Source organism: Telopea speciosissima, chromosome 4 (assembly GCF_018873765.1).
Source record: "Telopea speciosissima isolate NSW1024214 ecotype Mountain lineage chromosome 4, Tspe_v1, whole genome shotgun sequence".
NCBI classification, from domain to species: Eukaryota; Viridiplantae; Streptophyta; class Magnoliopsida; order Proteales; family Proteaceae; genus Telopea; species Telopea speciosissima.
In genome coordinates, this window is record NC_057919.1 from 18,344,606 (window position 1) to 18,372,398 (window position 27,793).

A 27,793-nucleotide genomic window follows, 5' to 3' on the forward strand; every position below is an offset into this window, starting at 1 on the left:
AATTAAAAAAAGAAAAACAAAGCTCTTTTCAAGGAAGGACGGTTGTCTGGTGGATCTGTCGTAGTAATATGTAATGTAAAAAGAGTGTAAAAGTTAAAATCGGAAGTTAATCTAATCTTTGTTGAAATACTACGAACTACCCTGTATGATAATTTTTTTGGACCTATTTCTCCCTTTTTAAGACTTTTAATTTAACTGCAACAAGAATTCTTCTTTCTCTTTCCCTTCTTGCTTTGCTTGTTTGCCTGTATCTTTGTTTTGGATGGAGGCGCAAGCTTCCATCAAGAGCAAAGTGGCGGCTAAAGAGGAACTATCGAAGACGAAACCCTAATAGGACTTTCGAGCCCTAGAAACCGGAGACGACGACGACGACGACGACGACAAAGATAAACAAGATGTTTCCTTGGAACATTGCTAAGTCTGCAGACGCCATGTTTTCTCGTTGGGCCATCAAGCGCGTTTGCAAATTCCTCTTGAAGAAGAAATTGGGGCAATTCATCTTAGGAGACATCGACCTTGAGCACCTCGACGTGCAGCTTGGTGCCGGCACTATCCAGCTCAGCGACCTCGCTCTTAACGTTGATTTCATAAACCAGAAGGTGCGTTACCTAATAAATTTTTGCTCTTGTGCTGAACCCTTTTCAGATTCATTCTGAGAAACTCTTTTGAGTCCTTTTTTGGTGGTTTTTTTTGGTTGGGGGTGGTGGTTCTGGAAAACACGCAACTGCTCAGAAACTTAGAATTTAATGTCTGGGAACACAAACATGCATTCTCTTTGTAATTATCTTCTGAGAATCTGTTTCTTCAGATATGGGCTCTGCAGGCCTGATTGCAGAACAGAACAGGAGGTACCGTTTTTTTAGTTCTAGCCAACTTTTATTAGCGACTGCTACAAACAGTCACATGGTTCAGCGGGGTATGACCTGTGTGGAAGCTATAATAGTGTTTGATTGTAAGTGTGTGGGATTGGGGCAAGCCTTGATTTAGTGAGGCAATTTACATGGCGTTAGTTTTTGCTTGTATGGTATGTCTTCCCACAAATGGGGTAGGAAATAGATACAGTGTGCTGGACCCTGTTGTTTCAGTTTGCAGAGCTGTCTATGTCAGCTTTTGGGTTTTATTTTCTTCGACATGCAATCAGGGAAATTTGAAGATGTGGCCACTGTATCCTTCCCATGATTGCACCAAAAAAAAATAAAAAAATCCTTCCCATGAGTTTTTGGAGCTATAGTATTAGGTCCTTGATTTTGTTTTGCCATGTGTTTCAGTGTTGCAGGTCCTGCTTTGGCAGGGGACATGGTTGAATTCTGGGGATATTTTTGCTAGTGGTTCCATTGAAAGGGTTCACGAGTGGTGTTTTGCAGAAACTGTCTACTGTTGATCACCTTGTCTGTTTGCATGACTTAGAAGTAGAGGTCCTATAAGATGTGTAGATACAGTTTATGACTTGTTTTCAGATATATATATATATATATATATATACATATATATGCTGATGGATACATAAACATTTATCAAAATTAGGGAAATATCAAATAAGGTGAGAGGGAATCAGAAAAGGATCAGTCAACGAAAACGGGGGGAATAAAAGAAAAGCCTTGTATCGCAGAAGGGAAGTGAAAAGCACCTTAAAATTTCTACAGCCAATTCTTAATGAGATCATCGGCTAAAAGTTGGCACCACGACATCTTGATGCAACTCAAAAAGGGGGGGGGGATTTTAAAATAAACTAGAAGATAGAATATAAAGTACTGGATAACAAGGGTTAGGGAGGACTACTTAAAGGTCAGAGAAGATCACTTCACTGGGTCTCTTGGGGACTCACTCACCCAAGTATGAGACTCTTCCACCAATAAAGGACTTCAACTCAAAATGGGCTCACATGGTGCACCTAAAATAAAAAAAGGTGTACTTATGTAGTCCTAGGTTTGAGAAGTCAAACTAGGAGCCAATCAACCAGGATCTGATCTGAATTGGTGAATCGGTTAGGTCAAAATAGAGTTTTGGTCAAATTAGGGTTAGGGTTTGATGTGTGGGTTATGTCAAGTTGAGGTAGGGGAATCTATCAATGAAGGTCCTATTAAGTTCTAATGGGTCTAGGTTACCGGCAGCAGGTTCTAGGGTTAGGTTTTTGGTTTTTTGAAAAGGGAATGTTGGTGGAATCTAGGGTTTAGGAGGGGAACCTTGGACAGGGGTGTGGACCAAGTATTCCTTGTGAGGAATGGACAACTCGATCTGGTTATGGTATGGTTCTAATGGCTGGTTAGGTCTGTGGAGGTTTTAGGTCTTGGAAAACTCAAAACAAAAAAAGGGAAAATTTAGGGTTGGGGCTGTAGAAGGTTAGGAGAAGAATGTGGGGATGAGGGACACTTCTAACTAACTGTTGTTGCAGAGAAATCTAGGCAGCAGCTTGTTGAAAGTTGAAACTTGAATAAAAACTGAATCTTGAAGGAGATCTTCAAAGAACCACCTGGGTTTCACACCCGGAAGGTGTCGATTGGATAAAACACCAATCCCACCAACGAACCACCCGGGCTTCCGACCGCAAGGTGTCAATCGGATCAAATTAATGTAAGACTAGAACCTGAATAGGTCTAATCACAGGTAGGATCAAAAAGATAATCTCCAAAGAACAAGAAAGAGAGCAATGGAAGCAAAAATCATATGAGGGAACCAAGAGAACAATGGGAAGTAAGAATAAGGGAAACAAGAGAACAATAGAAACTCAAATGAGGGAACAATTTCCTTGGTTGAAGTAACAAATAAAAAAACCATAAATTTGTAACCTGTTGAAGCAACAATGATCTTGATGTAATAATCTTCTAGAAATCAATGTGACAATCAGTTGAAAGAAATACCAGCAGCTTGTAGCACTCTTGAACTCGATTTGAACAAAATTAGGGGTTGGATTCAATAAGCGATAGAAGGGGATGGGGAAGGGAATGGGAATCTCACCCAACCTATCTCAGGATTTTAACAAAGGCTGAAGCCAATATTTCATTAATTAAATTCGTGTCCGATTTGAACAAAATTAGGGTTTGGATTCAATAAGCGATAGAAGGGGATGGGGAAGGGAATGAGAATCTCACCCAACCTATCTCAGGATTTTAACAAAGGCTGAAGCCAATATTTCATTAATCAAATTCATGTCCGATGCTGGCCTTCCTTACAAATTTATATAAAAGACTCAAAAATAGAATTAGACACTAAAAAGGAAAGTCCTAACCCTATCCTTAACTAATAAGGTAGCCTAAATTGACTAAGAAAGTGAAATAATATAGAAAACAGACTCAAAATAGGACTCTAACTAAACTAAAGAAGTAAATCCCGTTGTCCTACTTTCTACCCATATTTTAGGCCCATTAAATTGGCCAATTACAAAATAAACCCATGAGATCAAAAGCCCAACACATATATAACCCAACCCAAAGCTTATTTCCACTAAAATAAGCCCTAAGTGACTTATTTACATCTCAAACACCGATCCCACCAGCCTTGATCAAACACAAGACAAAAATCTTCAATGGAGAAGTAGAGCCACAAAAACTTTTCATTAATATCAAAATTCGTATTCAATACTTGCCGCCCTTAAAACCTTATATAAAAGACTAAAAAACAGACTCCACTACTAAAAAGGAAAGGCCTAACCCAATCCTTAACCAATTAAGTAACCTAAACTAACTAGGAAAGTGAAATAACAAAGGAAATAGACTCAAAACATGACTGGACTTATAGAGTCCTAATCCAGTCCAATTTAAATAGTCACATGACCACTTAAATTGTGACATGACCACTTAACCAAGTCACAGGACCACTTACGTGATCACATGACCACATGACCACTTACGTGATCACATGACCACTAATTACGTAAAAATAAAACTAAAGAATCCCGTATGCAACCTAATTATTCATATTTTAGGTACAAAAAAGTGGCCTATTACATAGAAAATCCATGAGATCAAGGGCCCAAGTATATAACCCAACCCTAGACTTATTCCTATGCAAACAAGCCCTATTTGGTGATGAATCTGCATCATGTACCCAATGCATGAGGCTCCCACCACTACAGGGTCTAGAGAGGGGTCATAATGTATGCAGCTTAACCCCCACACCGCGGAGAGTTGTTTCCATTGAGGACCGCGATCAATACACACACACACACACACACACACACACAAAAGGGGAGTAAGAGTTGTAAAGAAGAACATTTGAGAAAGAGCCGTCACATGTCATGACTGCATCATTCTCCCCTACTTTGAAAGAACTCATCCTAAAGTTTGAAACGACCATCTTTCTTTTTTGTTAAACAAGCTTCTGTTGTGCTTCCTCAAACACAAGGTTCCTGGTTTCGAATTCGAGCCTGGTTTTGACCAACCTTGAAAATAAAATGTTTCAACCAAAATTGAAATTTCGGTCGAAATCTCTACATTTTTTCCTGCAAGTTTTGATGATTGGTTTCAAATGCCAAATGGTCAAATTAGGTCCTGAAACTTCTTAGACACCATATGTTAAGCCCTTTAAACATAGTGGAACCCTTGGATTTAAAAAAAATACCCAAAATTGTAGTTTGATTTCGGACCTTAGGTTGCTAGTGTACGCTGTATATATTCTTTAGGTTGGTAGTGTATGCTATATACATTCTCTAATATGACTTCGGACCCTAGGTTTGGAAGTATTTATCCTATATGTTTTTTACAAAAATTAGTTTTTGGGAAAAGTTATATACCTCTAACTTTGAATCTTCCAATAACATAGCAAATCGTTGCTTCCACTCTGTTCTTCTACTGCCCAAGTACTTGTTCTAACCTTGTACAACAATGTTTTGGTCAAGAAAGCACAAAAATTGGGTTTTTCAACCTTCACTGCCAAAACCAGTCGAAATGAGTGATATGGGTCGAAATTTTGATCCATTTGGCTCGAAGTATGAAATTTCTGCTAAAAGCTTTGAATAGTTTCGACTGAAATCGGAAAAACCAAACAAAATACAAACATTGCAATCCTTCAGTATTGCAGGCTGTTTCGTTTCGACAGTCTGTGAAACTGAAATATTTTTGTTGGTTTTGCGAAATTTTGTCGAAACCTTGTACCATGGTCAAACACTGGAGGCGAAACGATCCATGGCAACCTTCTCTAATGTCGATTTTGCTTTTGATGTTGGATAGATTTCAGAACTTGCTCGATAGATTTCAAAAGTAAAAGGACACTAGATAACAAGATGGGATATCGGTTATGCCACACCCAAACAATATAGAATCAAGGAAACAAAATCCCCTGGGAATTAGGGGCTGTGTGGCAACATTTCTGTTCCTAATTAGTATTTTCGAGTCAGAAATACTTTTTTGTGTAGCTGTTCATTTAGAATATTTCTGGTAAAAAAAAATTGTTGTATAGTAAAACTGGAAAAAGTATTTCTGGCACTAAAAAAGAACAGAAACACATATGGAGTATGGACTATGGAATGCATATTAACAGAATTATATATTCTATTTGTACCAAATTACATAAAATGCCATCCTACACATTGGATTGGCATTCAAATGGCTAAAGGACAGAACAGCCCTTCCATCTGCACCAACAGGCATGAATTTCGTTTGAATTGATCCACCTTTCTTCCCACCATTCATAAAGAACATGACAAAATTATCCGTGATCATTGACACTACTTCTATAGTTCTATCTCCTCGATTTTACCTAGTATCCAAGCATGTTGATGTTTCCCCACAACTGTAGCCCCTTCATCTCTATTCACCATCACAACAGTAACCTTTCCACTTGATTCCGTACAGTCCATGTCATCCCGCAAAATGAAATCCAGAAGTTCATTAACAACTTCATTGTCCGTCAAATTACTGCCAAAAGCAGAAAATCAATTGCTCCACAAGGCCATAAACACCCATTTCCAGCATTTTGATTACAAATGCAATCTTTACCCGATTCCATAGTTAGTGAAACAGTATAATTATTTCCTCACACTGGATCACTACCAGTCAACTTCGTCATTCGTTGTAAAATCAGAAGTTGAAGTTTTTCTGCTTGAGAGTCGCTCTAAATTTCTCACCATCAGAACTCACGAACACTGCCTGGAAGCAGCAAGGAAGGACTACTGGGTTTGACTAAATTCGGTTTAATAAGGATTCAATGGCATGAAAGGGGAGAGACGCTCAATATATCTCTACAGATTTCATCAAAGATGGCAACCCTACAAAGAATGAATATATGAGTTCATCAAACCACAGCTTTGAACACTGGAAAAGAAAATCAAGGAACATAATAAATCGATAGAGAAGGGTAAAGTGTTACCTAAGAAGAAAGAGAAGAGGACTGATAGCATCAAAAGCAGACGCTTGATTCCTGGTTTCTTTTTTTTTTTTTTTTGTGTATTTTTTGGATCAAATTCCACAAAAAAAATTTTTGATGGAAAAAAAAAAAAAAACAAAGTGGAATTATATAAACGAAATATGTACAGTGTTCTTAGCTTGAGCATATCTAGCTAAGTTTGGAGCTATTGACATACAAAAATTATCTCCTTTTTTTATCAAAAGAGATATTTTGCGCTAGGTTATGTATATATGAAAGGTCCTTAAGAAGATGCCAAGGCCAAGGAGAGAAGGTTGGAGATGGAAGAACATCGGTGATCTGTTGATTGGAACACCATACTTCTTTAATCTTCAACCCCATACTGGAAGCATGGTCTAGCCCGATTTTAATACTGAAAGTTTCAGTTTCCATATAGGTGGAAGACTTCATATAACCTGCAGCAAACAAAAGAAACCTGCCATCTAGCAAAAAAATATACGACCATCCTGTTAAATTTACTCTCAGAGTTTGGTATCCTGCAGAGATTAAAACGGGAAATTTGAAATTTGGTAAGGAAGAGATGATGGAAATTGTAATGTCCTTCTCAATACTAGAATATACAGTATGGGACGAAATTTGGGGGGGGGGGATATGTTTAAATCAACTAACCAACGATTGACTTGATCGAATTCCACAATTGCATCTCTTTTGAAGATTCATATGTTTGGGGTTCACATTTAGGAACTCCGGCGTTATCCGTTTCAACATGTGGAGGTTCTGGGGTTTCTGCCATTGTCTAGCTTCTTTGGCGGTCAAATGAGAGAGAGAGAGAGAGAGAGAGAGAGAAGGAGGGAGGGAGGGATCTTTGTCTCTGTATGGTCTAAACTACTCCATCAATCTGCCTAGTAAATAGCTTCACTTGTAGGGATAAGAGGTGTAGGGCTGAAGAGAGCCAAAAAAGGTCTTTTGTGCCACAATTTGTTCTTCTGCACAAAAGCATTGTGCTTAATTCACTACTTCGTGAGAAGATACTGAACTTTTGTATTTGAATATAGGATAACGGTCCCTTCTAATCTCCATATAAGCTTGTTTTTGGGAGCTAGAGGCCCCATGAGCTGAAAATCCATAACCCCATAAACAATCTTCTCATTTATGATCAACGCCTTTTGGAGCCCTTATTGAACGAACACATTTCTATGGAGAAAAGAGGGCTGAGGGTTGGAACAAACATATAACAAGAATTCTTGGAATTCCTTGGGAATTCTTGATTGGCGCCGAGCATGTGCATATCGACTTGTGCAGTGCTGTAGCTAACATGTTAACTATCCTGCATGGGGAGTACATGAACATCACAACAAATATGATTAAGACACTTATGGCTCCCACATAAATAAGGAGGCCTTCTCCTTTCAGGGCCTATTCAAAAGAGAATCCAGTACCTCTTGGTCTTGAAGATCCGAATAGAACAAACTGTCCACATTCGAATTGAAGGATGATATCAAATCGGTCTATTTTCGGCGTCATATACATGGATCAACTAAGCCCTCTCAGGGACTTGCTTAAGAATAAGAAAGAGGAATCTCATGTAAATACCAAGGAATAAGGTTTGATCCTATTCATGGGGTAAGTATCCAATAAATAAAGCAGCAAATGTTTTTAACTACAAAAATATCGTTCTTTTGGTTCCACATCCCTATCCCGCAACAACGAACTACAACTGATAAAAATTGTTGCTTTGGACGATACATATGTAGAAAGCCTAGTTTTTTTTTTCTTCTTTACTTGTGCATACCAATTGAAGTATTTTGAAATAATAATGAATGCTTTCTCAGCATGAGGGATAGAACTTGATCTTCTTGACTTAAGCCCCAACTGATATTTTGTTATAGCTGTTTGATGTTTTATTTTGTTTTCAATTACTTTCTCCAAAAGTTTCATAGTCCGACTCTTAAGTTCTATCATTGATAGTACAACTAGAATGCATCTCTTGTTCTTGTAATTAGCATAGTTATCAAGGCATTGCCTAGGCGACGCCTAGGCATCCAGTCCTTGGACGCCATGGTCCGCCTTGTTGGTGTAGCCTTGATTTTAGACCCTCTCCAATGCCTTGGTCGCCTTGCTGCCTTGATAACTATGGTAATTACGTACCTTATGCTTTTCCACACTTCTTTTTGTACTAAATTCATTTAAATACCCTTGGACTTATTATCATGATTATCATCCGTGAGAAGTGTTGCTTTGTGGCTGAGACTCTATGGTGAGCATATTATTACTCAAATATCTGAAAGCAATATTGAATCATGCTTACACCACTTGTAAGTGTTTGTAGTTGACCAGTGATTGTAACTGGATATAATGGAAGAAGTGGGCATCTTTCTTCCCTCTCCCAAATGTCATACAGGCCATACGGCCATTGGGCTATTTTTAATAAATAACTATTTTTCTTCTTTTTGGGCTTCTTATTGTATGTCTTTGTTTTCAGTTGAGTGCATCGACAGTCATTGTAAAAGAAGGATCAATTGGTTCTCTGTTGGTTAAACTTCCTTGGAAGGGAGAAAGTTGTCGAATTGAAGTGGATGAACTTGAGCTTGTGCTTGGTCCACTTGTGGGAGACAATGTTCTAGCTGGAGCTGAAACAAATTTGTACAGTCAAGATTGCAAGCAGTCTGGGAATCATGGCATGGAAAGCCTTGAACATGAAATGGTCAACAATGCTTCCACATCTACTTCCCTTGATGTACATGAAGGAGTTAAGACCATTGCCAAGATGGTAAAATGGTTGCTTACAAGCTTCAACGTAAAAATAAGAAAACTAATTGTTGCATTTGATCCCGGTTCAAGGGGAGAAATGAATGCAAGATCTCAAACAACATTAGTGCTTCGGGTTATAGAAACAGAATGTGGAACTGCTGTAAATCCTGACATAGAAGCTGAGAGCTTTCTTGGGATGACTAGACTAACAAACTTCATAAAGTTTAAGGGAGCAGTAGTTGAGCTTCTTCACATGGATGATGTTGATAATCAGATACAGCTTCAATGTGCTTCAGGAAGCTGTCCTTCCAATGTTACAACTCCAATATTGACAGGGGAAAGTGGTGGATTCTCTGGGACCCTGAACCTGAGTATACCTTGGAAGAATGGATCTTTGGATATTAGGAAAGTGGACGCTGATGTTACTATTGAACCTTTGGAGTTGAGATTTCAGCCTAGTACCATTAAATGGATAATTTGCTTATGGGAATCTCTCAAGAATTTGGGAACAGATGGCAGGAGTCATATGAATTATAAGGCTAAAGACTCGACTTCCACTCCACCGTTTCAGGGTCATTCTTCCACTTCCTTGGTGTCTGCTGCAGTAGCTACGGACAAGTTGATGCCAACCAATGAAAGTTTCCCGGGAGATTTCTGCTATGTAACAAGCCAAGATACAGCAGCAGAGGCTTTGCTTCCTGGATCAAAAGTTATACCAGATTGGGTGCCGTTGTCCACCAACAAAGACCAGGGAGAGAGATCAGGAGCAGAAATAGATTATGGGGCAAGGTTTGTTATCTTTTTATGCTTTCAATCACTCAGTCATGGTGGAATAAAAGAAAATGGTATTATATCTTCTTGTCTTACTCCTAACAGACTCTGCAATTCAAACTTTGAACCTATCCTATTTAGATTGAGGCAAGGGTATTTACTTTTTTTTGGGTCAAGTAAATCAAATAATTGGTTTCACTCAAAGATTTGGTTCCTATTCCACTAATCCTCATTAATTATATGTGCTTTATTTACACTTCCAATCCAGTCTCCACTTGCAATTTTGCACTTTGTGTGTTTTACTTCTGATGATTCCGCTGTAGCATAAGCAGCCCTACATTTCTGTCTGTTCCAGTTTTGGTAAGTAAGCATTTAGTTGATTCAGTTTTTACTTAGGTATACCCCATAGCCTCAAGTGTTCTTAGATGTGGAACATCACCAGCTTGAAAAGGGAATCGATGGTTGGTTTAAGCCTGAATTGTTTCCTACCTACTGCTTGGTTCTTTTTTTCTTCTTCTCTTCCTTTCTAACTTCTAAAATTTTCATAATCTCAATTGAACCTTAATACCACCAGTTATTATGCCTTTGTGTTATTTGCAGCATAGATCAGTTTTTTGAATGCTTTGATGGACTGAGGAATTCTCAGTCAGCATTGGGCAACAGCGGTATATGGAATTTGACTTGTTCTGTTTTCAGTGCAATAACTGCTGCATCCAGCCTTGCTTCTGGATCATTGAATATCCCTACTGGTATGTTCTTTATCAACATTCTAATATCTATTGTGTTTCTAGACTGTCATCTTATATCCTGAGGTTCCTGTGTTTTCCTTATTGTATATGACACTTGATTACTGTTTTGGGGCAATCCGCGTGTATGTATTTCTTTATTTATGTATCATATACATGTGCAGATCAGAAGCATGTCGAGACAAACCTAAAGGCAACTGTTGCTGGGATTTCTCTGATACTTTCTTTCCATGGTGAAGAGCAGAAGCATGAATGTGATCACAAAAGTCTACACTATCTAGGTGCTAAATGTGGAGATGTGGATCTTTTTTTGCAGGTAATTATTATGCTCACAGGATTTTATTAATCTATATTTTCCTATTGAATAATTATTGTTGGTAATCATTGCAATTTGCTTTAGACTGATTTTGTACTTAATAAAAAATAATTAACAGAATTCTCCTCAAGAAATGAAGTTCGAAGCAATTGTGAAGCATATTGAGCTTGATGATTACTTCAATCAAGGGAACGAGGCTGTGGGTTGTGGCTTTACTGAGAATAGCATTCACAAACAGATTCTCTTCATCCAGCATCTTCAGGAAGAAGTTCAAGGTGCTCTCCCTCCATTTCCTTTGGCTGCCAATGATCCTGTTACACAAAGAGCGGCTAGTAGCATGAGTGGAATTAATTCTGGAACCATCCTCAAGGATGATTTAGTCAAGGTTAAATTGCTGAAAACTTCAAGTGTCGACCATTTCCATTTTACAGTGAATTCAACTTACTCAAATGACGGTCTGAAGGGTTCAGTGCATTTCTCCGTGGAGCTTCCCCCATTCATTTTCTGGGTGAACTTTAATTTGTTAAATATGATTTTTGATCTCTTGGATCAAGTTGGATTTTCTGAAACCAATAACGCAGACAAATGTTTTGGGACAAAGGAATTTAGCGAGCAGCATGACTCTTCATGTCATGGGGGCATGAAAGAAGGTACTACTCCGTATGTTACAACACTGCCTCAAAAAGGAAATCTCCGAGGAAGTATATTAATCCCCAATGCAAGGATTTTTTTATGCTTCCCTTTTAAATGTAAGGGGGATTTTGGATGCTACACTTCCTGGGATCGGTTTATTGCAATTGACTTCTGTCCACGAGTGAGCAAGGAAAAAATTCAAAATGGAGGTCCGAAGGGATATTTTTCTGGGGCTTCTGGTTCCATCCACTTGAATTTTGGGAATATTTTTCTTTATTTAATCAATTCTTGTAAAGATGCTACTGGCAGTAACTCATTTATACAGAAGCATGCCTTCTCTGCTCAGAAGGTTTTCTCTGTAACCAGCAGGAGAGGTCGTTATCCTGGTGTTATTATGTCTTGGCAGGAGGGTCCTGTGACTGGTCCTTGGATAGCGAAGAAAGCTCAGTCTTTAGCCACAGCCCAGTGTTCAATGAGTAGAAATAAAGTGATGGATTGTGGTTCTGAATTTGCATCTGTAACCACTTTGAAGGATCTGGAGAATACACATTCTCATACACGACAAGAGATGATTTTGAGCTCTGCATTTTTCCTGCATTTCGATCTTACTTCTGTTTCAATCCACCTTAACAGTTCTCAGTATAAAGATTTACATTGCCTTCTAACTCAGGTTTTAGATGGTTTATCATTTGTGGCCAGTGATAACAGTGCTGCTCCGTGTGACACTCCAAGGAGAGAAGCTTCTGCTTCTCAAGTATCGATCCTTGCTGAATGTGATTCTGTTGAAATACTAATTGATGTGGATAGGGCGGAGGATATAAAATCTTCATTGCAGACGGAACTTCCAGGCTCCTGGCTTAGTTTAAAACTGAAAGTTCAAAGGTTTGAGTTGTTATCTGTTTCAAATATTGGAGGAATTAGTGGTGCCAAATTTGTTTGGATGGGTCACAATGAAGGTGAACTGTGGGGTTCAATCACAGGGGCTCCATCTCAGGAGCTTCTGTTAATCTCTTGTAGCAACACTACGATTGGACGTGGTGATGGAGAGGGTGCCAATGTATTATCCTCAGGTTCTGCTGGTACTACTGTTGTGCACCTTTGGGATCCACATAGTTTCCAATGTATCACATCTATAACCATCAGAAGCAGCACAATAGTTGCACCGGGTGGTCGCTTGGATTGGTTGAATTCCATATCCTACTTTTTCAGCTTACCATCTGATGAGACAGAGCAAACACTCAAGGAATCATTTGAAGATGACTCACCTTATCAAACAACTTTTGCTTTTAACTTGGTAGATGTTGCTTTGAGTTATGAGCCCCACATAAAAAATTTGATGACCAGTGAAGAGTTGGGAGAACTGTATGTGGCATGTCTGTTTGCTGCTGCTTCATTGAATATTTCTAATCAAACTGTGTCAAATTCTATGGACAATGATTACAAAATTAGGGTGCAAGATCTAGGGCTTCTTCTTTGTGCATTATCTGGATCCGAGAATGCCAAAAGCACCTATAGTGTGGAACATCTTCGCAAGATGGGTTATGTTAAAGTGGCTGGGGAGGCTCTTGTTGAAGCAACGTTGAGAACAAACTGTAAGAATGGCCTCCTATGGGAAGTAGAATGTTCTGAATCTCATATTAGCCTGGAGACCTGCCATGACACAACATCGGGTCTTCTTCGTTTGGTTGCTCAACTGCAGCAGCTTTTTGCACCTGATGTGGAGGAATCAGTTGTGCATTTGCAGACTAGGTGGAATAATGTTCAGCTGGCACATGATAGGGATGAGATAATTTCTGAGACAATAATCTCCAATGGTGGTTCTGCCTCATCACCACCTCAAAATTATGCTTCAAGTCTAGACTCAAACCGTGGTTCTTCTGTGGTGGGTCTGATGGATGAGATATGTGAGGATGCATTTAATCTTAACAAGATCAGGACAAGCACATGTAATACCTGTGGGTCACAATTCTGTATTTCTCTTGATGGAGCTCTGCTTGGAGATGGTTGTAATTTAGATATCTGTCATGCTCGAGATTTATCACATAGTTTGTCCTTCAATGAATCAATGTCTGGACTAGGAGTGGAAAGCACTCATGCATCATCCTTACAGGGAGAATGTTTTCCAGAATTTAGAGAAGGCTATTACTTATCTGACTTATGCCCTCTTTCGGATTTATCTACAAGCAACCAGTCATTGCCTCAGAATCTTGAACGCAAATCAAGCAATGCGGGACAAGATAGTGGAAATGGAAATAGTGGATGGTATCAGGATACCTCACTGATAATTTTAGAAAACCACATTTCAGATGCAAGTGACCATCCTGAAGAATATAAATTCGTAGGAGGTGAGCTTCCATCTACGAGTTCTGATGGACTCTGCAAGGCAAGGGGAAGAGTGCTTCTCAAGAAAATTGATGTGAGGTGGCGAATGTATGCCGGGACCGACTGGCATGACTCAGGGAGGAGCGTTCAGCTTACCACGAATACCACAAATACAAGTGGAAGAGATGCTACTGTTTGTTTAGAGATTGAATTATGTAAGATGGATCTTCGGTATGACATGTTTCCTGATGGTGAAATATCCATGTCAAAACTTTCTCTTTCAGTTCAGGATTTCCATATTTTTGATAGCAGCAAGAATGCGCCCTGGAAGTTGGTATAGCTCTACATTTATGGGACATTTAGTGCTTTAATATGTTAAATTTGTATTTATATTCTCATTTATATGATGCAGACATTTGAATAATGCTTATCTGTTTGATTTTGAAGGTGTTAGGAGATTATCATTCAAAGGATCGTCCTAGAGAGTCATCTGCCAAAGCATTCAGGTTGGATTTGGAAGCTGTCAGGCCAGATCCTTTTACTCCTCTTGAGGAGTACCGGTATGTTCAGATTTTGATTTATCTTTCATTCTTTGCACTCAGCTTACTTTGGGACCTCTTGGATGCCGGATTTATTTCGTTTAAAATTTCATCTCTATAGTGCAAAATTCAGGGTATTTATGAGCGTTTCTGGGTTAAAGTAATGATGAGAACATGAAGAACAGGATTCATGTAACTGACCCAAGCTGTTCGGTGTCAAATATTGCTCCAATTTAACCACCTATAATACATTGGAATTTTGATTTGTTGACTGCAGCTAAATCTTGCTTTTTATTGATATTTGTTCTGTCAACTATCTAGCCATCAGTTTTCTTTCCCCTTTTCCATTTCTTTTCTGGTTTTAACTCCAGTTTCTCTTTGAAGTAAACATAAAATAGGTAATGGTATATGGTGTTATGTTTGTTGAAGGAGGGGAAAAAATGATGAACAAACTGGTGCATATTTAGGTTCCAATGCTTACATTAACACTGGAAACTAGTGAGTGTTATCTGTGCTGAGGTGTTCCTTGTAAGCACATGGAGGAACTTACAACAATATGAGTAACCTGTTTTCGACTTCTCGTTTGGCACTTTATTGAACTAGATTGATCTGCACATTGTGTTGTCTTCTTGCTGCTACATTGCCAAAGGATTTTGAAAACCATGACAATAGTCTTAGACTCTTAGTCTCTTAGATGTACAATATAGATTTCATCCTCATTATCCAGTAAACAGTGAACTGATTATACAGTTTCTCAAGCACAAGTGTCTTTTCTTTTTCGGTGCCAGGTTAAGCATCGCATTACTTCCTATGCTAGTGCATCTTCATCAAGACCAACTTGATTTTCTAATCAACTTCTTTGGGGGTAAGGTATCATCAGTGGACCAGTCTCCGAATATGGCTCAGGATTTTGATGGGTCAAGAATATCTCCAGAGAAAACTAGTCGCTTTGGAGGCCGTGCTATTGCAGAGGAGGCATTGCTTCCTTATTTCCAGGTTGTTAAATATGTTTCTTGTTGATTTTGTACTAATTGTTTGCACCTCTTGCTTGAGAATTTTGAATCATTGGCATTACGACTAGTATTTTTCGTCTATATCTGGAATTTCAATATTCATTCCTCACATTGGAGTCACTATTTGACTAACAATCTTTTCATGTACGGTTGCATTATCCCCTTCTTCAGATATGTTACTGTTTCCATATGCAAACGATTATTGTGATTGTTAGTCTTTTGCCCTGGTTTTGCTATTTCAATGGGTTGAGCTTATTCATCACATTACTGCATTGAAATCTTGCCAGTTTTGCTGTGTCAAATGGACAAAGTTTGTTTAGTTCAGGAGTAAACCATGACATCAAGTAGTGCAATGATAAGTAGGAAGATGATTTATTTCCTCTACAATCTTTATTCAAAGATACATATTGTCAAATGTTGTGATCTGACATGATTGTTAGAGTGCAATTTGGGATCATTACTTAGAAAGTACTTGAGTACTTATGATGTAATGGAAAATATGGACTAAGAGTGGAATGGCATAACAACATTTATGCAGCTGAATACTTGCACTTAGGATCATGATTTGTTGTTGGGTCGAGCCCTGCCTTAATTTGTTCTTTCTTTCTTCCCAGAAATTTGACATATTGCCAGTTCTTGTTCGGGTAGACTATAGTCCCTGCCGAGTTGATCTAGCAGCATTACGAAGTGGGAGATATGTAGAACTTGTTAACCTGGTTCCCTGGAAGGTATGATACTCATTCCCTGTATGGCATTTGGAAAATATGATTCTTTGATATTATGGAACACTGATACCAATATACTTTTATGCTTAGTAATCTAGTGTTGAGTTTTAAACAGTATATAGGATCGGATACTGGTACTGCGAAATAGACTTGAATAACTGGGAAGTGTTGGCTCTTAAATGTTGTGTTATTTTAAGAAGCTAAACTGGGCTTTTGTATATAATTAAATTGTGATCATGTTAAATTTTAGGTTTTTGTGGTCATGCTTATGAAGGAGATTTATTTACTCTTTCTAATATTTAGTAAATTTGGCATGCGTATGCATATTCTGTGAATAACAATGTTTTGAGTGTAACTAAATTTTAGTAGTAATGATCAAAATTGATGTTGTTTTCCTATAGTCGGACATTCTTACATAAACTGTAATTTTTCTGATCCACTTTTTTGAGTCAAACGACTCTCCCTCAACATCTCACCCATTTGAGCCACTCCTAAATCACCTTGAATCTGTTAATTTCTTAATTTTGGACTTCAGGATTCATGCTAAAGAGTTTGGCTTTGGGTTTTTATGACGCTGGCCGCCAACCTGACGCACCAACCCTTCTTTACCTAGGATTGGAACTGGCAATACAAAACTCACTGGTGGAGTTGAGCTTTATGGAAATAAAATTACGAATTTCTTATGTCATTCTCACTAGAGTTTCTGGTGGCAATCTAATTTTGTTGTTCTTTTCATTGTTTTGCTGAGTCATTAATGGATGTTTTAATAGTTGCATCCACTGCTTCATGGTTGAGTTAAATCTCTGCCAGTATCGTTTATTTTGATTGTTTTTTTTTTGCGTTGTCAATCTAAATCCAATTTTGCGTACATTATGACCCTCTCCAGACCCCTCAGTGACGGGAGCCTCGTGCACTGGGTACACCCTTTTTATTTTTTTTTTCTGTCATGTAAAGAGGAGATGCTTGATAGCAATTGTGCAACTATGTAGAATCTGTTTAACATGTAGTTTTAATTTTTGTATAGTGAAAAATAATTCTGGTTAACGGATTTCGGAACTTTCAGTTCTCTACTGATACATTTTCAACCATTTTCCTCTGCTCACACAGTAATTTGTGGGCCTTAAGCTTATTGGTATTTTGCATTTGGGAATGAAGAATTCTGATGGTAGTTTACCAATTCTATGCAGGGGATTGAGCTACATCTAAAGCATGTCCATGCTGTTGGTGTATATGGCTGGAACAGAGTCTGTGAAACCATAGTGGGGGAATGGTTGGAAGATATTTCTCAAAACCAGGTTTTGTTTGCATTCATTTTAGCTCTTGATATTGCTAAAGATTCCATGAGCACTTTAGTGCTATTGCTCCATTCTGTCTTTGATATAAATGAAATATATATTTTATTATGTAGATTCATAAATTTTTGAAAGGCATTCCTACGGTACGGTCATTGCTTGCTGTTGGTTCTGGTGCCACTAAGCTGGTTTCTTTGCCAGTCAAGAACTACAAGAAGGATCACAGATTACTCAAGGGAATGCAAAGAGGTACACAAACTGCTCACTCTGCTTGTACATTGAGTGTGTTATTAGTATTATCTTATCCATCTTTCTGCACTCTAGGATCTTCCAAAATCACATAAATTCAATTGTGCAGGTAGATTTAGAGAGTTTATTGGTAGTGGACCCAGCTAGAACTATAGAAAAATGTAGGAAATTGAAAGAAGAAAGGAAAAACCGATAGGGGCTCGTTCATCATAAACAAAGCTAGTGTTGACTATCAAACCACTTGGAAGTTTCCTTAACCATAACCAAAAGTTAAGCAAGTCCTCTCAAAATAGGGGGTTTTTTTTTCCGGGGTGAATAAAAAATTCATTACCAAAATAGATTGATTACAACTTTGTATAAGTAATAACTAGACCCCTGATTCCCCACACAAGTTTGACTTTTTGACTCATTGGAATTCCTAATATGGCTCTTAACTACTAGCAGCATCCCTTAGTGCTTTACCCTATTCCTATATAAACAAGAATACTAATTTCGAAATAAACACAAGATAAGACTCTTCATCTAAGTAGACTTTCTAAACAGGAATTGTGTCAGAGACTGACATCTTATTAGTAAATTGGTCATAATGGGAATCAATGAGTTAGTAGAGGAGAGAGAAAAGGCTGTCGATGGTTATAGGAGAGAGAAGAAAAAGTTGGTAATATCTTGTCTAGAAGATAGGATCGATGAAAGAAGGGTGGAGAAAGAAAATCTTGTGTGCTGTCCAAAGATTGAGAGAGTAGGAGAGAAGTTTATAATGGGAGGGAGAAAAAATAATGTGAGAGGGAAAAAATAAAGCAAAACAAAACTAAAAAAGAGCGTCCCAGTTCACGAGGCTCCCGCTACTGCAGGGTCTGGGAGGGGTAAGCCTTTACCCCCTGCTTCGCAGAAGAGGCTGTTTCCAAGTTTCCAACCCGCAACCAACAGGTTGCAAGAGCACAACTTAACCGTTGCGCCAAGGCTTGCCCAAGGCTCGCCCATTTGGACAGCTAGGCATACTAACTTTGCCAACAAGATAAAGAATCAAGATTTCTAAACAATTAAACTTGGAATCCTGACATGGGACCTACAATTAACTAATAAAATACTAATTTTCGTGCACTTTCTTAGGCTTAAGTTTTGGGCTTTATTTTTCCTCCCATTATAATTGAATACCAAAAACTGAGGCCCAAACTAAACTATTACTAAAACCAGGCTCAATTTTAAACAAGGACTGCATTATAGAACCGCTAGTTATATTGGCTAAATTGTAGGAGTAGTTTGGTCATATTTTTTGTGTGCCAAAAATGGTGAGTAGCTTGGTAATTTAGAAGATAGTTTTTTAAGGAAGCTCTTTTAACTTGTGTCTCTTAATGTTAAGTGGGAGAGATGAGATTTAATGCATTTAAAGAAAGGAGAAGATGGGGCATTTAAAGCACTTAAAGAGGGAAGAGAGAGATTGCTCAGAGGCAGCACATTGTTTCTTTTTTTTTTCTGCCTTTTTTTTCTTATTTGATTTCCATCTATCAATTTGGTCTATTTGTACTCATTGTCCTGTTTGCTGGGAGAACATAAACTCCAAAGGTGTGAATTGTGAATTGTGTGCCACACTTTAATAAACTGCTAAAATTTTTCCAAGTAGAAATATATTTTTTTTCTTGTACAAAATGATTGAAGAAATTGTGTTTTAAGTAGCATACAAGATTATAGAAGGAAGAATTTCCTATATCTAGATAACTGTTATTTAATTCATTGGTTATGGAATGAACAGAATTCTTCTCATCCCTTAAGAGCAAAAGAGAAGATTAATGACAGTCTGAGAAGTCCCCCTACTGGGTTCGGTGACAGATGGCAACTTCATACCATTCTCACTGGTTGTCAATTAAATTGCATTTTTTTTGAATCATCATTTTCAAACCTAGATTAGGAATCAAGAACGTCAATTTCAGACAGGATGAATATGGGGACATTTTTTTTTTCTGTTCTCCATTTATTTTGGTTTGTAAAACATGCTGGATGCAGTCTCTGTATTTTTCCTGCTGCTTTTATTGATCCAAAGTAAAAGTAATTGAAGGTGATTTACTGATGCAAGAAATCCTTACTAGGTGCAATTGCATTTCTTAGAAGTATTTCACTTGAAGCTGTTGGACTAGGAGTACATTTGGCTGCTGGAGCACATGACATCCTACTCCAGACGGAATATATTCTCACAAGTATTCCCCCTTCTGCACCTTTGTCTATGAGAAGCAGACTTAAGTCAAATATAAGATCTAATCAGCCCAAAGATGCCCAACAAGGAATCCAACAGGTATCCTTCTCCATGGTCCATATGCCTTTTTTTATTTGCTTGATTTTTTCTCATAGTGCTTCAATTATGGATTTCAATGTTTCAGCATACATAAAGGTGCCTCTGCAACTGGTCAGTAGTAAATTGTTGTCATCCCCCATGCCTAGGATCAAATCCCAGTTTCAACCCCCCCCCCCCCTGCGACGCCTAAAAAAATCCAGCTATGCTCCTAAAACATAAAAAATGAAAAATAAATCTCTCATTATACAATCATGGAATTATGCAGGGAGCACTGACAATTAGGGTTGGCAACAAGTAGGTAGGAGGGTCAGGTAAGAATTGCTCTTTACCCAGAAGGAAAACGTGTAAGGAAAGTAATACCTGATCAGGGCTCTTAATCTGTAATTCTTCAGACAGTTGAAACTTTCACTTGGAGCTTGTGTGTCAATATCTCATTATACAATCATGGAACTATGCCGGGAGCACTGACAATTAGGGTTGGCAACGGGTGGGTAGAAGGGTCAGGTAAGAATTGCTCTTTACCCAGAAGGAAAACATGTAGGGAAAGTAATACCGCACTGACAATTAGGGTTGGCAACGGGTCAGTAGGAGGGTCAGGTAAGAATTGTTCTTTACCCAGAAGGAAAACGTGTAAGGAAAGTAATACCTGATAGGTGCTCTCAATCTGTAATTGAGAGAGAGGGTTTATTCCCCAGCGGAAGGAGGGGTGATGATCCCATGACCTCAGTTTTTTTTTCTTTTGGGGGGGGGGGGGAGAATGGGGTTTTTGCCCACCCTTACTGATGTAACAGCCCTCCACTAGCATGGAAAGCATGAGCCCATTTGGAGGCCAAGCTCAAATTAATAAGATTAGTTCAAGGCCTGTAATTTTGTATCCACAGAAGGGACCATTTGATAGGAACTTTTGCTATTTTTTTGTAAGGGCATGATTGCAATTAAACTTTTGGGGGGGAGGGTATAATTTTAATTTTGGACAGGGTAGGTGTGTCATTTTGCGTAAGGGTATTTCAGTAATTTTTCTTTGTTTGCTCAAGGGTTAAGAAACTAAAGGAGAAGTGACTTCTTGAGGCAGCAACTTTTAGCTTATTAAACAAGTTCCTTTGACTTGTCGATAAAACACCCCACCCCCAGTTAACTTCTTAAACTAGTCAAGTAAGCGGGTCCTTGTTGAGTATAAAAGTTTGTATCCTAATGTATAATTTATGGAAGAATTGAATAAAATTGGGTTTTAGCAAGATTTGCTCTTGGATATCTTCTCTTCCTCTCCTGCATCCTCTTCCAAATATTCTCTTGCTCTTAGTTATTGTTCTTTTAAATCAGATCCCATAGGAGCCATAGGCAGAAAAGATATCACACATCAGAACAGCGTATGTGCCATCACATAACAGTGTTTCACTCTACTTTCCATAATGTAGTTCTAGATTGGATGTAATCCAACTAGAAGCCAAAACCAGGATCTGCTTCCAAAGGTGGATCGGCTAGGGTTAAAATAGGTGAAATGGACAAATTAGGGTCAAGGTTTAGTGAGGTCTAGGGTTTGATGGTAGGGTTAAGGTAAGTTGATGTTGGGAAGTCCTCCAGTGAAGGTTACGTTAAGAATTAATGGATGGAAGGGTGCTAGAATGAATCGGCAGCAAGGGAATGTGGTTAGGGTTTGGGTTTTGCAAAGAGAGAGATTTGGGATTTATAGGGTTTGGATGTTTAGAGGATTAGAAGAAGAAAGGCTAGGGTTTGGGATGATTCAAACTTACTAGTTGTTGAAGTAGTACTTGGACAGCAGCTTGCTTGAATGAAAGATCCTTGAAAAATCAGAACTTGAACAATGTTGAAAAACAAAGAGAGCTTGAACGAACCACCCAGGCTTCACACCACAAGGTGTCGATTGGATCAAATACCAATCCCACCAGCCTTGATCAAACACAAGACAAAAATCTTCAATGGAGAAGAAGAGCAGCAAAAAGTTTTTCATTAATCAAAATTCGTGTCCAGTGCTTCCCCCCCTCCCCCTCCCCCTCCCCTTTACAACCTTATATTAAAGACTCAAAAACACTCCTACACTAAAAAGGAATGGCCTAACCCAATCCTTAACCTATTAGGTAACCTAAATTGAGTACGAAACTAAATACTAAAGGAAATAGACTCAAAACATGGTTGGACTTGTAGGCGCCTAATCCAGCCCAACTTACATAACAATTAAATAGTCACATGACCACTTAACCAAGTCACATGATCACTTAAGTGATCACATGACCACTAATTACATAAAAACAAAACTAAGCAAGGAATTAAAACAGCTAATCTCGTATGCAACCCTATTACCCAAACTTTAGGTCCATAAATGTGACTTATTACATTGAAAACCTATGGTATCATAGGCCCAACATGTATACAACCCAACCCTAGATTTATTCCTATGCAAAGAAGCCCAGTTTGGTGATAAATCTGCATCAATTCATTTCAATATTACTGAATCTGTCCATCTATTAGTTCCGTTCATCAGGATTCTTCTCTTTCCTGAACTCTTTGCATTTCTGATTACCATAGTTGTCATGTTCGCCACGCGCCTTGTCACCTTGGCACAGTGGCTGCTGCTGCAACCTTTCCAGCAATAGTGGCAGATTCTATTACTTCTCCCCAATTTTATTTTTCCATTCTCTTTAGTTTTTTCCCCATTTTCTCTCTTTACCTTTTACCCCCCATTTCCTCTTTTTTCATTTTATTTTCCCCCCTATATTCTGTCTGGGTACCTTTAACAACATGAAAAACGGTTGCCTAGGCATTCAAGAATCACCTTGTCTCAAGGCGACGCCTTGACAACTATGCTGATTACCACTTGTTTGCTAAAAATTGTCTTCAAGGGTCAGCCCATCACACCCACCGACTTGCAGGTTATGAAATCCTTATCCTCTGAAATAGGTGTGGTAATGCAGGTAAAACATGATCAATTCTTGTGCTAGAGGGCTCTCATATTCATCAATATTTTAATTGTGAACCTTCTAACCCATGATCAATTCATGGATTGTATCTTCTAATGCATATTAGTTGTATAGTAATCCAGGATAGAGGAATCGACTTGAACTACACAGTAGAAAGGGGTAAAATGAACAAATGAACAACACCCAACTGGCGCAAGACTCATAGTGGCTAGCGGCTAATATTCAGGAATTTCATCAAAGGGGCGCTTTTAACTCAGCGGTAGAGTAACGCCATGGTAAGGCGTAAGTCATCGGTTCAAATCCGATAAGGGGCTCTTTCCACAAAACTCCAGCATGTCCGATGAAATGGTTGTTGCTATCTGTTCCAATAACGAATCATTGGTTTAACTGAATAACTAAATAAAATAGATAGACCTTTCTCTTCGTCTCAGGTGGATGGATCTTCTCAATTGGAAGATCTCCTATATGGAGAATAAATTCCCATAGCTATAACTGGTATATTCAATGAAGCTTTCAGGTTTCTCTCTTTTGTTGCTGATAACCGGGGGGTGGGGTCGGGGGAGGGGTTTCTCCTTTAATATCTTTCTCTTCTTTGCTGAGTGCAAGCTAATGTCAATGTCTATCCATTTAATGTTTGGTACATTCAGTGGACCCTGTGGATCTGTGCAGTGACCTTCACATATACTTCTTTCCCCATCTATCATAGTTATAGCCCATAAATTAGATTCATATATCTATCAAAGATCTGGTGAAAAAAAAATTGATCACGATTTAAACAACACTTTTGTTGGTCATTCGAGTTTACAGGCTTATGAGAGTCTCAGTGATGGCCTGGAGAAAACAGCTTCAGCTCTTGTTGGAACTCCCCTGAAGACATATCAACGTGGTGCTGGTGCTGGATCAGCATTGGCCAGTGCTGTCTGTGCAGCTCCTGGAGCTGCAATAGCTCCTGCTACTGCTGCTGCTGGTGCAGTTCATTATGCCCTTCTTGGAGTGAGAAATAGGTCATGCGTCTTTTTGTTGATACTAATTGTTCCATACTCCATTTATTATCAAGTGGATATTTAGAATGAGATGTTAACAATTATGTTCTCTTTTGCAGCCTTGATCCTGAACATAAAAAAGAATCAATTGAGAAATACTTGGGTCCCACGCAACCTCGAGAACACAGCTAATGGTGCAGTGGCTGCTTGAAGGTATTATCTGCCTGCCTATGATATGTCAAATAGAGAAAAGCTGGTTCTTTGGCCACTGTATACTGCATGTCTTTTTGGGTTTTGCTCTTTTTGTCCTCCATTTTACCTGAAATCGTAAAAGGAGTTTTTTTAATGCAACACACAGGATTAAGAGCAGTTAGAACTTATCAAAGAATACTTGGTGGTTGCTGGTGCCAACACCCTGTAACATGTAAGTTTAGAAAAGTCCTCAGCGATGTAACATGTCTTTTTTTTTTAATTGAAAAAGTCATTATCTTTGTTGAGAGTAGCTCTGCGAAACATCCTCTAGTTTCTTACTTGATCTTCTCATCGTCATACTATCTCAGCCTGTTCCCCAGCTTGCCTCGCTCTCAGGTTGGCCCTCACTACTTGATTAGGTAGTATTCAACTCGCGCAGTGAGTTTATTGGCTAGCCCATGGTGCAGTGAGCTATGATATACTACATGACCATCAGGGTAAATTTGCATTGAGATCTTATCTTAATGGTCTGCAGATTCACTCGATGTCACTATTATTCATGGTTCATGGTCACTAGAAAATGATATTTTTTTTTGTGGGGGGTGGGTACTTTTGGGGTGATTCAAATATAGAATTTTATTTTAAAAAGGAACCACAGATACCTTACGACAGCACCCCCCCCCCCCCCCAATGGGAAGAACATTACTGAGAGGCTACAAACAGGGTAATGGCCCCTGTACATATTTTCCCTAACCACAGTTGGCTGATCTCATTCTCCACATGAAGGATATATTGCGACCTGTACATAGATCTTGCTTTCCTACTGAGTGGCATGTACCACCAGGACCTACATATCCAGAATTCAACCAATTGATAACCAATGGTGCTACCACTTTCACTATCAAATAGGGCCATTCTTGATCCATAGGTGACTTACTTTTCAAAACTAACTTAGTTCCAGCTGTGATTCAGTGTCAATAGCCAACAGACCTAGAAAACACCTGTGGGATGCCACTTTGATGGTCTTTAAAAACCTTTCCTATGTCCACTGGTCCAGGGTTTCCCACCCAAAGAGCTACCATCAAAGTTTATCCTAATGTTGAAACTGAGGAAGATGGTGGATAATTCAACCATGAAATGCATGGAGAGTTATTGGCTATCTCACCGATGATGTCAAATGACTTGTTCCGAAGGTATTTTCCATCCTCTGTTGTTTGGTTGTTATGTGACTCCCATTTAATCCTAATGATGACTACGAAAGCAAAGCAACTTTCCTCTTTTACCAAGATGAACTGAGAGGCATAAACCCACCAGATCTCAATGACAACCTCTTATTTCTCTATTTCAATACAATTTTGATATTTTATTTGTTAAGTATGCTGAACCCCCCCAATCACATGGTTTGAGGATCTTCATGGGAGATTTCAAGATTTGAACTGTGTATTAATTTATTATGGGTAACCAATTTTAGCTTGCACTAGTCTTGTCTTGAGAAGTGAGGAAGTGTAGGCAAGCTGCTGCACCACAGATCTCACTGAATTCCCCCCTCCCTCTATTATGTCAGCTGAAGTTAATGGAGTCTGATATGCTGAGTTTGTTCACTGGATGCAGGTGTACATTTACATTGAACAGATTCTTTACAGTCCGGAATAAGATAGTAAGTTGTACAAAATGTAAATAGTAACTGTTAATTAGTTTGATCACATGCAGCCGAGTCTTGTAATTATGATGATTCAACTGGCTTGTATGTAGTATGCCACTAGTCATATTCTTTGAAAGCCTCAATTATAATGTTTGCATCTCCTGTTGTAATAAAATCATCTAAGCGTCATGCACGACCTGATGATACTTCGTTTTGTTGGTGTATTACTAGAAACAGTGAGATTGAGTTTCAGATATCAGTTTCCCTTTGGAGGTTTAAGTAGATAATTCCATGGTTGGGTGTCTTTATGTTAACATGTTCTACCCGAGTTTACATGATCCCTTGAAATATTATGAACAACATGCATCACTTACTTATATAAGCAAAACATCTAATTTTGAGAAACAAGGTAGAGCATGTGATGGCATCAAATGGACTAGTCAGGATGGTTTGATTCCTGTTACCTAACTAATCGCTTTCTTTCAGACAAACGATTGCGCTTTCTGTAGTCTGACTTGGGTGGTCCATGTTCCAAAGAGGGTTGGATGGATTTCAAGATTATTATTATTTTTTGGATGGATGGATTATTGCTTTACTCTCCTTCAATCAATGTATTCCCCACAATCCAGTTCTGCACTTTGCCAAAATTTATGAGCTCAAAAGTGCTTCTCAGACCTAGGTTCTGTACTTCTTATCTCACCACCTTGGAAAATAATGAGTTAGCTTCACTTAACAAATATGGTTCTTTGAGACTTTAGTTTCAGAAGTCTTTGACTCTCATGAGCTGCATATTCTGCCGTTGTTGAACTTCTCTGTCATTTTTTAACTTCAATTAATAAGAAAAAGGGGTGCCTTGGACTGTGAAAACAATTGTTATCAGATGGGTATGGCTGAATTGGTCATTGGTCACCAAAATGGGTCGAGTGGTCATGAGTTATGACCTGCTCCTACCAGAAAGCCATCACGTTCTCTCATTGGTCACCGGAAAGGCAGACTTGAAATGATTTTAGAGTTAATTATGCAATCATGTTAGGTTCTAATCACAAAAATTTCCTCTTTGGTTTAGACCTAATGTCACTTTCTTCCATTAATTTCTCTAGTAATCCAAAGAAAAAGCTTCAATGATTCTATCTTTTGCTTCGTTGGAAGTCTTTCTATTATATCCAAAGCTAGAAAGAATAAAAATGTTGACTGGCTAGTGGCATAAAAAAAGGTGGGGGAAGAAGAACTTTCCCACTGGGCGATTTGTTTTGGTGGATTGTGAGTGGTAAGTGTTGTTTTATGTGACGTTTTCTTGTTAAATAAGGTCTTTTGCCGTTCTTCGTTTACTATATTTTCACGTCTCTTTTATCTATTGGATGTAGAAATATGTGAATTTTGAGTGGTCAGTGGCTTTATTTTTTGAAGTGGTGAATAGGGGGGGAGGAGGGGAGTGTCCACCAAATAATACATCCATGATTGAGATGTTGACTTCAAAATAAACAAACAAACAAACAAATGTACTCCTTGAACACGTTATGTGTGGGCCTTTTCATTCTCTAGTCTTATCAATCAGCATTTTGTGCAGATCCTCCAATCAGAATCTGGCTTGTTCTTAGCTGCTGGATCTCACTTGTTTCAAGGTTGATGGAACCCTACCTTAGTTCCCAAATCGCAGTATAACTAAAGAAATACTGCAAGAGAATTTTAGAAAATTTTCTCACTTTCAAAACGTATGTACATGTATACACATGCATGTATAGAAGAATTTTAGAAATAGATGACCATTAAGCACACTCCTATCTTATGGGGACAAAAATTTTCCGACAAACCGGGCATCGTAATGGAATCCTGTTCCAATTAAAAAGGGTATTTTCGAAAGTACTAAAACCTAAGGTGATATTTGTGAATCCATAGGAGAAGTGGATTATTTCATTTCGGCGCATCTTGGTTTTCCTCAAAATGGGCATTCAATAAATGACTTACATTTAAATTGTAGATGCTCTTATACTCTTGGAAACATTGAACTCTAGAATTTTAGAGCAAAAATATTGCCTCTAACTAAGTGGATAAAATTCTCTCTGATTTCCTTCTTGCCTATGCAACAATGTTGTGAG

General features: G+C 38.5%; 1 protein-coding gene across 2 annotated transcripts; it reads left to right on the plus strand.

Moving 5' to 3' along the window:
• The first annotated feature begins 252 nt into the window (after positions 1 to 252).
• On the plus strand, positions 253 to 25,918 carry LOC122658664 (autophagy-related protein 2). Of its 2 annotated transcripts, none has more exons than XM_043853707.1 (15): positions 253 to 599; positions 8,783 to 9,840; positions 10,423 to 10,571; positions 10,733 to 10,884; positions 11,003 to 14,173; positions 14,287 to 14,399; positions 15,167 to 15,374; positions 16,006 to 16,119; positions 17,304 to 17,411; positions 17,525 to 17,657; positions 19,742 to 19,944; positions 23,688 to 23,884; positions 23,983 to 24,076; positions 24,198 to 24,287; positions 25,667 to 25,918. In XM_043853707.1, the coding sequence occupies exons 1-13, from the start codon at positions 396 to 398 to the stop codon at positions 24,053 to 24,055; spliced, it is 5,883 nt and encodes a 1,960-aa protein (XP_043709642.1). In that variant the 5' UTR covers positions 253 to 395; the 3' UTR covers positions 24,056 to 24,076; positions 24,198 to 24,287; positions 25,667 to 25,918. The 2 variants fall into 2 exon arrangements, with proteins under 2 accessions (XP_043709642.1, XP_043709640.1); XM_043853705.1 differs by having other exon boundaries at positions 24,220 to 24,287.
• Positions 25,919 to 27,793: the final 1,875 nt, after the last annotated feature.

Excerpts from the sequence above, each read along its gene's own strand:
- LOC122658664 (XM_043853707.1), top strand. The coding sequence starts at position 396 with ATGTTTCCTTGGAACATTGCTAAGTCTGCAGACGCCATGTTTTCTCGT. Across the intron at positions 17,412-17,524 it reads AAGATATTTCTCAAAACCAG|ATTCATAAATTTTTGAAAGG; the intron begins GTTTTGTTTGCA and ends TTTATTATGTAG. Across the intron at positions 19,945-23,687 it reads CCCAACAAGGAATCCAACAG|GCTTATGAGAGTCTCAGTGA; the intron begins GTATCCTTCTCC and ends TCGAGTTTACAG.